General features: G+C 43.6%; 1 protein-coding gene across 1 annotated transcript; it reads left to right on the forward strand.

Moving 5' to 3' along the window:
* Nucleotides 1–971: 971 nt before the first annotated feature.
* On the forward strand, nucleotides 972–12,655 carry LOC310698977 (WD repeat-containing protein 48-like; the record flags this gene model as incomplete). The annotated part of the gene is made up of 3 exons (XM_083520548.1): nucleotides 972–1,251; nucleotides 11,096–11,236; nucleotides 12,577–12,655. Coding segments are annotated over exons 1-3 (268 nt in total), but the record flags the coding sequence as incomplete, so codon positions are not given.
* Nucleotides 12,656–12,771: the final 116 nt, after the last annotated feature.

Raw genomic sequence — 12,771 nt, forward strand, 5'->3', positions numbered from 1 at the left:
TTAACGTTGCCTCTTATGGTGTTGCTCATCATTTAGTGTGGTGGGAACGACTTGGTCCTTCTTAAAGTGCTGCTATTTTTGCTTTGGCTTTTGGTTAATTAACGTTGCCTCTTATGGTGTTGCTCATCATTTAGTGTGGTGGGAACAACTTGGTCCTTCTCAAAGTGCTGCTGGATGATCATTTTATATATTTTGCATTGTCATGGTTCTTCTACCCCCACGCCCCAATTTTAAACTGTCGGCAAAATGGATCCAGAACACTTTCATGGCTGGTTTGCGAAGCAGTGTACAATTAGCCATATTCTGTATCTATCCTGTGGTTTCTTTGAACTACTGTTTCAGTGCATTCTTCTCCAAACCAGCTTCAATCTAATCTGAGGAAAAAGAACACGCTGTGTTTCTAATCAGTAATGTGTACACAGCCTTTTCACTCTAAAAAGTGACTTAATAATTGCTGCAATATTGATAATAGTCAGCAAAGGGCAATAATCTTGGGGGGTTATTTTATGATGTCTTTGTGCTGACCTTTGGGTACTCAACTAATGAAAAGGTGAGGGAACTTCGATAAGTTCAATTTAACTTTATTGTTAGGGGCGCTTGTATTGCCCACCCTGAGGCATGGGGCTGGGCGATGAATACACCAAAATAAATACATAAGCGTGCAGCGCCCTGCTGGTTCTGAGGTGAATCAATGCACCCAGCAACGTACAGGTGAATAACCATAACGTGTGGGCAACGTGGAAAGGAATGTGATATGGGCAAACATGAGAAAGCCCGGGAAAGCCGAGCTCTGACTGAGGTACCACACAGCCGAACCTCGCGCCCTTTTATCATCTCGGTGGGGGTGGGGCAGAGAAGGAGCAGCGCGAGCAACGTTTCCAACTGTCACCTTCTCTCCCTACTGATTAGACCAGCCCCCGCAAATCTCGCGAGACCAAGTACCCCTCCTTCCTCGCCCGGTTCGCCGACATCCCTCACAATAACGGCCGCCATGGCAACCGCGCAAGCCACGCCCCTTCCACTAACGTCCTCCGTCCCTTCCACTCCTGTGACTCGCCCCGCTGCCCGAGATTTGAAAGGGGTGCGGCTGCAGCAGTAGTAGCAGCAGGAGCCTCCTGAGGCGGGACTTCCGGAGCGCCTCCAGCCTCTCCTTTCCCTGTCCACCCCCTGCTCGGACGTGACGACAGAGTGTCAACATGCAAGATGGCGGCTCATCACCGACAGAACACGGCGGGGCGGCGAAAAGTGCAGGTGAAGGGAGTGAAGCGGTGCCGGTTGGAGGGGGAGGCTTGGCCGAAGGGCGGAGGAGGAGAGCGCGGGGGCCCCGCGGCCTCGCTGGAGGGAGAAAGGCCCGGAGAAACGGCGATAAAGGCGGGGGCCGGGATGAGGAAGGGGACGGGTTGGAGGAAGCGCGGGAAGAAGCCGGGTGGGGGAGGGATGAAGGGCGGAGCGGCCTCAGCTTGGGAAAGATATTCTGGGAGCTAGAGAAATTGCCGCAAGACCCTGGCTTTCTCTTCCCCGTCCTCAGCTGCTGACGCTTTAACGGCGAGAGAGAACGGAATAAACTGCTTAGGGACTCCCTTTGCGAAGTGGTCATCGTCTTGTCCCGCGCGTCGGAAATAACGAGATTGTGATGCTTTTGGCCTTTACCGCTCCAGGACTCTGCCTGTGGGTGTTAGTATTTCAGCGCGCGGTTTCCGCCAGCTGCGGCCCCGGTGTTAAAAACATCAAAGTCCAAACATCTTCTCCACTCACCGTAGCGAATAGGTTTAGGGCCCGTGTGGGTGTAGTAGCTAGTGCTGGGACGATCCAAGGTCAGATCCTTACTTGGACATAGAAGTCACTGGGTGGCTTTGGGTCAGTCACTGTGTCTCTGTCGAACCTGCCTCACAGGGTTGTTGTGACATAAAGTGGGGCTGAGTAGAACCATGTACATGTCCCAGGGCTCCTTGGAGTAGAGGTGAAAGTTAAATGTTAGTTAAACATTACATGAAGGTAGTGCTTTAATTGTGAGAGCATTGAAAAAGTGTGATCCTTACTGCTGGCAGTTTGAGGCTACAGTTTGGAATTCTACCACTAATGTCTACTACTGTATCTCCTTTTGGGTAGTGTTTATGTGTGTGTCTGTGCTCACTGTACTTTTTGGCCAAGATTGGTTCCTCAGAGATGACTTACAATTAAAATCTGCACAGAGGGGAAATGTAGCTTCAGTTGTAGCTTGGGTAAAAGACTGTCACTCAGTAGTGGTAGAGCATCTGGTGTGCATGCAAGAGATTCTGTGTTCAGTTCTCACCATATCCAGGTGGGACTGGGGAAGACTCCTGTCTGAAATCCAATCAGTTTGGACAATACCAAGTTAAATGGACAAATAATGTGATTCTTACTAGGCAGCTTTCTAAGTATATGTGTTGGGGATAATAGTCTAGGTTCTAGACACTTCTGTAGTTGTTGGAAACAGACTGGCTAATGTAGGCTGTGGGCCTTGTTGATCCACTCTGGCTAGACTTGTCATGTAAGGGGAACTCTGCTTGTTGAATTCTGAATGTTCTTCACAAAGAGGCTCAAGAATGTGGTTATGTACATAAAAATTGCTGGTAATGATCAGTTTCCATGGTTTATCTTTCCACTCTTCTGAGTTGCTTTTTATTCTAGGAGTTTGGAATAGAGGAAAAATAAAATTTTAGTGTGAATAGATTTTTAAGCCCCACAAGGGGGTTAAAAGGTATTTTAACAATGTTTCTGTGACGATAATGTATCCCATATCTAAACTAACAATTTGAGGGTTTTTTTTTGGGGGGGGTTCTCCACAGGCACCCTCAACTTATCTCTGTTCATATCTATCAATTATTTCCTCATTATGGCTCAGTTTATTGAAAAGTTTATGTAGCAGACCTGTGTGGTGTAATGGTAATGGGCTAGGCTAGGATCAGGGAGAACTGGGTTCAAATCCTTACTGCCATGCAGCACAATAGCTGATAACAGTTGGCCATGACTGGCTCAGTTATCCATCATCTTTCCAACAACACAGTGACATCACAATATGGAATCCAGTTGCCTATATGACAGTGAGTTTTTTAGAAACTGAAATGCCTTGATATACGTGTCCCTTTGCCTCTTGCCTTTTAAAGCAGTCCAAGTTAATTTCCATCACCACATATTGTAGCAGCAAATTCCATAGTATGACTATGTGTTATATCAAGAAGTACTTCCCTTTGCCCATCCTTAATCTCTCACCATTCAGCTTTATGGGATGACCTCTGCTTCTGTTATTATTATTATTCATTCACTTATACACCGCCCTATACCCAGATCTCTCAAGGCGGTTCACAAGACCACAACATATAAAATGTAACCAAAAGCAATAACCCAATACCCCCCCCCCAAACCCCACACATTTAAAATGGGCATAGGATGTAAATCAGATCAACCAAAGGCCTGGTTAAAAAGGAACATTTTTGCCTGGCGCCTAAAGGCATATAATGAAGGTGCCAGGCGAACTTCCCAGGGGGGAGCATTCCATAGATGGGGAGCCACTGCAGAGAAGGCCCGTTCTCGTGTTGCTACCCTCCGGACCTCTTGAGGAGGAGGCACATGAAGGAGGCCCTCAGAAGATGATCTCAGGGACCGGGTAGGTTCATATGGGAAGAGGCGGTCCTTGAGGTATTGTGGTCCTGAGCCATCCTGGTTCTAGTGTTATGACAGGAACGGAAGAATGAATTATTTATAAACCTCTTATCTTTTTTTCTAAATCCAAAACTCGCCCCAGCATTGTAACTTCTCCCCTGCCCCCAAAGCTTTTTAACATCCATATAAAGCCATTGGGAGCAGTCACCAGGAGGTTTGGATCACAGTGTCATCAGTATACTGATGTCAGCTCTGCTTTTCCATTAAACCTGAGTCATGAGAGGTTGCACATAAGGAGATCATCTAATGGAGCCCAGTTAGTTTTGCCATGGCCTGATTATCATTGGCTGGTGGTAACATAAAGATGGGCTTTTTCACTGGTAGCAATTGTGTTTGTGGAATGCCCACACTGCTGAACTACAAGAGGCACCATCAATGTTGACATTCCACCAGCTCCTGAAAACGCACCTGCTTAGCCAAGCATTTCCCTGAATTTAATTGTGAATTTATTGTTTTAACTGTTTTTTAAATGTTTTAATTATGTTTCTAAATGTTTTATTATTTATTTTAATTAAGGGTGTTTTAATAGCACTGTCTATTTTAATAATGCATTGATTTGATGGTTGTAAACCACTTCAAAGCCATTTTGGCATATAAGTAGTACATTCATTAATTATAATGGAGTTGCTGCAGCATTTTGGTTGCCCTTTTCTGCATTGTTTCTACCTCTATAAGTTCAGCTCCTGAATTGTACATACCATGCTAAGTGTGGTTAATAATAATAATAATAATAATAATAATAATAATAATAATAATAAAAAATATTACTACTCCGCCCATCTGGCTGGGTTGCCCCAGCCACTCTGGGCGGCCTACAGCATATATAAAAACAGCTTTAAAAGTAGTTATGTTAGCCATTCTCCAGTGATCAGGCACTGAAGCCATCTTAGGGACAGGCTGCATATTTTTGTTAAAAGATCAGCAGTTTTACATTTCAGCTCTTTAAGAACTCTCAGATGAACTCAATGATATCTTACTTTTTTATTTGTTGATAAAGCCTAGAGTTTAATAATTGTCACTTCAATTCAAGCCTAGAGTTTAATAATTGTCACTTCAATTCATCCCAGTTCTTTAAACTCTCTAAGAATGTCAAATCAGGCATAGGTATCTGCCCTATATATTCACCTGTGAATACAGATGCAAATCATTTGGCTTCTCTGCAATCTCCTCCTTCTACTTTAGCAGATCTTTAGCTGCTTTGTTGTCTTTAACTAGCTGTGGACACACTTTGGACTGTATTCTGCTTTTGAAGTACTTAACATATTTTTTATTAATATTTTTAAACAACATAGTGAAATTCTTTAAAATTTCTTTTCTTCTTGCATTTTGTTGTCAAAGTTTGCATTCCTATGAGAAATTGCAGGAGATATTCCTACGGTTTCCTTCCTTGTCTATACCACAGCACAAATGAGATAAATTCTTGCCTCTCTCCAGAACCATCTACACATGCTAGAGAAATTGAAGTAGTAGTGTGGCATTTGGAGACTTTGGTCTTACTGTAGCCGTTTTTTGTAGCACTCTGGCAGACCTGATTACTAATCAAAGCTTTAGATAATACAGGAATTTATTCAAAATATCTTTCTCATAATCCTTAAATGAGCAGGTGACGTAAGGTCTCAGTAATAAGAAAATTGCACATTACTGATGCATATTCTCAGCAGCAGCAATTTGCTACAACTCTCAGACACTTACGCTGAAGTAAATGGGGCTTAATGGCTTCTTTCCCTATTATGGAATACACCATTATAGTAGTAATTGTAACTATAAAACATAATTGCTAAATCCATCAGCAAATTTTAGATTTTGGAAATTGCGCGAAATGGTTAAGATTTAGATCAGGGGTCTGCAACCTTTAAGACAAAAAGAGCCACTTGGACCCGTTTTCGAAGAAAAACAACAACTGGGAGCCGCAAAACCATTGCGACATTTAAAACAAATATATCTCCGGAGCCGCGATCTGACAGCGGGCGGGAAGGTGATGTCGGGACGGTGCGTGACTAACGCACGCACCGCCCCCATGCGATGTCACAGCCAGTACAGCGCCCGCCACAGTGGGGAGTGTCGGGGCGCACAATGCGCCTCCTCCCCTCGCTAGTATCCGCCCTGGAGCCGCGGCAAAGGTGTAAAAGAGCCACATGCGGCTCCGGAGCCGCGGGTTGCAGACCCCTGATTTAGATCATTTGCATTTCCTTCAATAAGAGCCCATATGGTGTAGTGGTTAGAGTGTTGGACTAGGACCTGGAAGACAAGGTTCAAATCCCTGCTTGGCCATAAAGCTGCCTGGGTCACCCTCTCTCAGCCTAACCTGTCACAAGGATATTGTGAAAATAGAATTGGGGCGGGGGGGGGGAGCATCTACGTCACCTTGAGCTCCTTGGAGGAAAGGTGGAAAATAAATGTAGTAATAAAATAGGAATTAAATAATGGTAGCATATAGACCAAAAGGGCACATATCTTCAACTACTCCAAATGTTGTGATCAAAGCAAACAGATGCTTATGAAGACCTGCCTAATGCCCCATGATCCTTTTTGTTTTGAAGTTTCTCAGCTTTGAGACAGGTAAACCTAGAGAGCAGGGGTGAGGAGCCTTTCATGTGCCATACCATATTGCTTCAAAAGTAACTAATCTGTCAAAGGCTGCATGCTGGTCAGGGTGGAGCTCATAGAGGTTGTGGCATTCATTTTTTTCCTCTTTCTGCCACCCCCTTTCTCCCATATTTTTAGGTGGCAAAGAGAGAGGGAAATTAAACAATCCATATTATTATAAGTTATCTCAGAGTGGTTAACAACAATTTAAAATACAAATAGAAGCAAACAAAGTGCAGTAGAAAATAGGCTGATGGGAGCAGGTTTTCCTTCGCTGCTGCAGTACACATGACCTTCCATGAAGAAGGCATCTCCCAGTCATTCGAGGGGGAATAGGCAATTGAGTTGAGACTTCAATCTCTCTCAAATTGAATGAGATTATCATTGCACCCACACGGTGGAACCAGTGTTGTAGTTGCAGTTGCATAGCATAGTCATTCTTGCTGCTACTTATATTCCCAAACTGTTTCCTTTCAGAATTAGCAGTACTTGTGGGAAGCAGGTGGCGCTGTGGGTTAAACCACAGAGCCTAGGACTTGCCGATCAGAAGGTCAGCGGTTCAAATCCCTGCGACGGGGTGAGCTCCCGTTGCTCAGTCCCTGCTCCTGCCAACCTAGCAGTTCGAAAGCATGTCTAAGTGCAAGTAGATAGGGGGGCCACCAGGTGGCGCATTGGAAGATGGCCGACAATAACATCTCTCTGACCCATACGAGGTAATTAAGAGGCTGCTATGGGAAGTATGCAGTCTTCCTACCCCCCCCAGGAGATGGGGGGGCTGCCTTGCCAGCGGTGTCCACAATGCACCCCCAGATCCGAGGTCTGGGGGTGCCGGTCACTTGGCATGAGCCCTCGATGCGGTCAGCTCTTCCTGACGCCGATTCCAATCAGTGCGTGCTGGTTAGCTTCAGCTCGGAATTATAATTGGAAACATACGATTGGAATGAAGCTGAAGCACATACATCAAGTAACACTCGAGAGATAAGACTGCTGATTAATGGATCTCTGTGACCGGGAGTGACGGACGGATAAGTAAATCTTCTGATGAATCACCATTAAGAGACTGTATGTTTGGAATGAAGGGGGGGTGGAGGAAAAAACCTTTTTTCTTTGTACTATGTGATATTAATAACCCTTCATCCCAGAAAGAAACAAGATCATTGCATTTTACTAATCACAAGCAGGAAGTTAAGAACTGTGTGGGATGGAATATAGCTAAAGAAAGGATTGGTAAACAATGAGAACGGAGGAAAATTCTATGACGCAGTCAAAAAATGGCGTCTCGCCAAGACAGGCTTGCCGGAGAAAGAAGGACAGGGGGAGGAGAATCAGGACCATTGGAATGAGAAGGATTGCTGGAATGTAATTTTGACCTGACAGAGCCTCCTGATATACTGGGCAAGTCTGAGAAAAGTAAAGGACAGATCGAAGATTTTTTTTTTTAATGGAAGTGAGGAACAGCGGCTGTCCCTGGGCGATATGATCTTTGGAGAGTACAAAACCCACACAGAGCATGTCTGTTTCCAATCTGCTTGTGAAAATTATCAGAGATCGCAAAGAGAGGAATATACGATAACAACAAGAAGATGAAGAAAGTAATAAAGGACCAACTGGATAGAACTGTTTAATTAATGCAGCAATATAAGTGATGTTTGGACTCGTCCGAAGCTTGATGTATGGGTACTCCCAACAAAATTTAAAATTCGGCTGTATAATTTGGAACTAATGTGATTTGGATAATGTGATGTGATTGGCCTGTTAATAAAAATTATTTTTTTTAAAAAAACAAAGTGCAAGTAGATAAATAGGTACCGCTCTGGCGGGAAGGTAACCGGCGTTTCCTTGCCCTGCTCTGGTTCTCCAGAAGCGGCTTAGTCATGCTGGCCCCATGACCTGGAAGCTGTACGCCGGCTCCCTTGGCCAATAAAGCGAGATGAGCGCTGCAACCCCAGAGTAGGTCACGACTGGACCTAATGGTCAGGGGTCCCTTTGTCTTTGTGGGTGGTGAAGTGCCCTTTATAATATTGGTATTTTCTGTGTGGCTTCTTAACAACAATGGTTAACTGCAAATCGTGGACTAGGATTAATATCATTTGTTGAATTAAACTGCCTACTGGATAACTGAAAAGGCTTTAGTGGACTGGCCCCAATGTATAGCCCACCTTTCTTCAGTCATGGAACTCAAAGTAGCATTCATGGGATTCCTACATGGTCTTCCATCCAGGTGTCAATCAGATCCACCCTATCTTTGCTTGGGCTAGGTAGCTGCCTCGTATGCCTCCAGACCGTGCTTTAGGAGGCCTTAGCTAACAATTGGTTGTTAAAACCCAGCCAAATGTCTGTCTTTCTGTGGTTAGACATTTCAATTAACACAGTCTTGATGAATGTGCATAAATGTCTGTTCTTCTTGATCCTTGCATACAGCTCTGGGCAACATTTGGGTAGATGGATTCTAGTAACAGATAATATTCTCGTTGGGGATTGTTCACTTACCTGTCTGAGCCCCAAGCAAAAAACGCTCATGAGCCATACTGCTTGTTGACCTATGCAACTTAGAACCTAGATGCAGTTTTCTATTTGAGAATATCACTGTGCTAGTGAGCCCTTCTGTCCCCTGGTTCTCATCCCCCTGTGTGGCTTTGCTTCCATGAAAGTTGAACTGAGAGGCACTCATCAAGATTCTGATGCATAGCATATTTTTTATTGCTTGTTCTCAAAGCTGAAAGGAGTAGAGTTTGCAATTCTTAATCCTGGATAACAATACAGTGGTACCTCGGGTTACAGACGCTTCAGGTTACAGACTCTGCTAACCCAGAAACTTTGCTTCAGGATGAGAACAGAAATCGCGCGGCGGCGGCAGCGGGAGGCCCCATTAGGTAAAGTGGTACCTCAGGTTAAGAACAGTTTCAGGTTGAGAACGGACCTCCAGAACGAATTAAGTTCTTAACCCGAGGTACCACTGTAATCTGTTTTATATACTGGTATGGAATACTTCAGGCATATGAATTGCAAAACTTAGTGTACAACTTTGTGTGAACGACACATTATATGTATCAGTACCATCTGCTTGCAAAATGCCAAATCATCCTTTGAAATCTAACTCCTGCAGAGGTAAGCTGTTTTTACTGCACGAAAGTCGTAAATCATATAGTTTTCCAGAGGGGAAAACACACACACAAGCATCTTTTGATGCTTGAAATCATTCTGTCATTGGGCTGAAATTAGTGTTCTTGACTCAATTTTGGGGGTTGATTATTCCTAATATTTGTAAGTAGTACATTTAGCATTCAAGTTGTAGGCTTGACATGAATGCTTAGTTTCTTGTGGAAAACAATGAGCTAGATTTTGTGAGTGGAATTGTCACAGACTCATAGAATTGCAAAGATGGAAGGGACCCTAAGTGTCATCTAATGCAACCTCTTGCAATGCAGGAATCTCAACTAAAGTATCCATGACAGATGACCATCCAACCTCTGCTTAAATACCTTCAGTGAAGAAGGTTCATTGAAGGATTACAACCTTCCGAGTTGTAATCCTCTATGCTTTAAGTTGGATGTAAGAACTGTTGAACTGGGTGAATCTTCTGAATAAAGGGGCATAAGATTCCACTATCAACCTGCTTTTTATAAGCTGTTCTAAAGGTGTGTCTTAGTCTAATTATCACTGTTGTTGTACGCCAAGGGTGACAATAAGGCAGATCAGCATCTACTGGTTTGTCTAACTCTAGCAACAACAGAAAAAAATCTCCCTAAGCCAAAGGTTTTCAACTTTTTTGAGTCCATGGCTCCTTTGACCAACTACATTCTGGCAGCCTCTCACCCTTTTTCAAACACCCTTGCAGCATTTCTCCTCAGCCTTCTCTCTTTGGGAGTCTTCTGGGCAGCTGCAGCTGCCACCTTTGGTCTCTGAACTGCCTCCCTCCGCCCCAAAGAGAGGTGCTTCCTTACACTGCCATACAGGGATCTGGGAAGCAGCCCCTGACCAGCCCCAGAGGCACCATTCGCCTGAGGAGCTTGTAGCCAGGACTGCTGCAACAAACAGCTCTGCAAGCCTTTGGGAGGCAGAGAGGGCATCAGAGGAGGGAGGGCAGGAAAGAGGGACAGAGGCCAGTGGTGCCCTTGGCACCCCTGACTATCATCCAAGTGCCATGGCACACTGGTTGAAAACCACTGCTAAGATAGATTGCTGAAAAAGAAAGCTTCACAGGAAACCAGGTGTGGATATTTTTGTGAAAGGATTTGGGAGCTTAGTTCTGGGACTGCTTGCAAATTCCAGGACTCATCGTGGCCCTTAATTCTTTACTTATGTCCACTTGGCTAGGTCACTGTTTTGCAGCTGGATCAAATTAATGGACCTTGGATTCTAATGAAAAGACATGGTAGATCCCACAAGCTTTAAGTCCACCCCCCTTGGTGTATGCAGTTCTCCCACTCTGAAGAGCTGAGCAGTGTGATCATATAGTAGTGGAAAACCAGTCAACATTTGCTAACTCTCTGTAAATATAATGTGTTCGCTGTTGTCAACTGCACATGCATTTTTCTTGCTCCATTATGTCATTTCCATAAATAATAGAAAGATGAGGAATAATATTTCCTCCCTCTTCCAGCATTATTTAATGGACTTGGGGCAAAGGCGCTCTCTCTCTCTCTCTGTCTCCCGTTTCTCTAATATCTTAGTTGTTTGTGTACGGTGCATTGGATGTTGATGTGTTCCTGATGATGATTTTTTAAATTAATGGAAAGTTGTGTTGAAAATGAGTGGGCAAAACAAAATACTTCTATCTGAGGCTTCTTAATGATTTAATTGGATTTCTGTCAACACATCTTAGGTCTCCTATGTAATTAGAGATGAGGTGGAGAAGTACAATCGAAATGGGGTGAATGCACTGCAGCTGGACCCAGCGCTAAACAGACTTTTTACAGCAGGCCGAGACTCCATCATCAGGATATGGAGCGTCAACCAGCACAAGGTAAACCAAACACAGAAGCTTTGCTTTAAAAGATGGGCTTAGAATGTTAAATGCAGCCAATCAAGAGTATCTTACACCGTTAAAAGCCACTCAGACACTGCAAATCATTCTTACCACGTACATTAGCATCTTCATTTTTTTTAGACAAGAAAGCACAGTCACAATAACATTTGCTTAATTTGGTGTAAAACGAAATTCTCTTGTTTGTACACTGGTGCCCCGCAAGACGAATGCCTCGCAAGACGGAAAACTCGCTAGACGAAAGAGTTTTCCGTTTTGGAGGTGCTTCGTAAAATGAATCTCCTATGGGCTTGCTTCGCAAGACAAAAATGTATTGCGAGTTCCTGCGGGGGTTCCCCCCCCCTTTTTCTAAGCTGCTAAGCCGCTTATCAGCTGATCCGATAAGCCGCTAAAAGCCGCTAATAGCGCTAATCCGCTAATCCATCAATGGGCTTGCTTCGCAAGACGAAAAAACCGCTAGATGAAGAGAATCACAGAACGGATTCTTTTCGTCTTGCGAGGCACCACTGTATTTATATACCCCCTTTCAACCAATTTTGGCTCCCAAAGTGGCTTGCAACTAAAATTCTCAAAGTACAGGTACATTGACAAGTTTCCACTATTGCTGTCCTATTTCTGAAACTGGTTGAGTGACCCATTGCCTCACTCCTTATTTTCCTGTCATCTGCTGTGGTCTTACCAAGCTCCTGGTACCTGGCTAATAGTGAGTTAGTCCAGTCCCATCCAGAAAGTGAAGAGACCAGAGGACTTGGGGAGGTGATGCTGGCTAATACTGAAAAGAGCAGTTTCCTTCAAATCCAAAAGGTGTTCTCATTCCCTGGAGTTTTAGCGCATAGCTTTTAAAAATAATTAGAGTGGTTTGTTGAGAGCTAAATTCTGGCTTCTTTCTTGAGCATCCTGAGTGAGATTCACTAACTCAATTATGCTGTTAAAATAATTACTCTGACCACCCCCACCCTGTCAGAATGATTTTGTTTTTTGTTTAAGAATCTGGGATACAGTAATAACATACAAGCTATTTTTCTATGCCTGAGCAAGAGAAAATGAAATGTTTGAAAGCAAATTTGTCAAATTTGAGTGATTTCTCCCTCCCCTCCCACTTCTGTAACTGAAATCTGGTGGTGATGCTAGACCATATTAATTATTTTCCTTAATCTAGTAATCTTGGGATCAAAGTTATGGTTCATGATTTGATTTAGTGTTTAATTGCTGCTCTTCTTTTGTATTTTAAATTTGAAATAAGAATTGCTCTGAACACAGCAAAAATGGCCCCATGAAACAGGAGCAAGGACTCACAATGGTTTTTTTTTTTATTCCAGCAAGACCCTTATATAGCATCTATGGAACATCATACAGACTGGGTGAATGATATTGTACTCTGCTGCAATGGCAAAACGTGTAAGTGCCTTTTAAATCACTAGATGATTCTTTTGAGTTACATGTATATTGGTAAATCCTAATTTATATGGTGTTTTTCAAAGACATGCACTGTTTTAGCAATCTTACAACAACCT

This window comes from Podarcis liolepis, assembly GCF_965112155.1.
Source record: "Podarcis liolepis genome assembly, contig: HAP1_SCAFFOLD_305, whole genome shotgun sequence".
Classification (NCBI taxonomy): domain Eukaryota; kingdom Metazoa; phylum Chordata; class Lepidosauria; order Squamata; family Lacertidae; genus Podarcis; species Podarcis liolepis.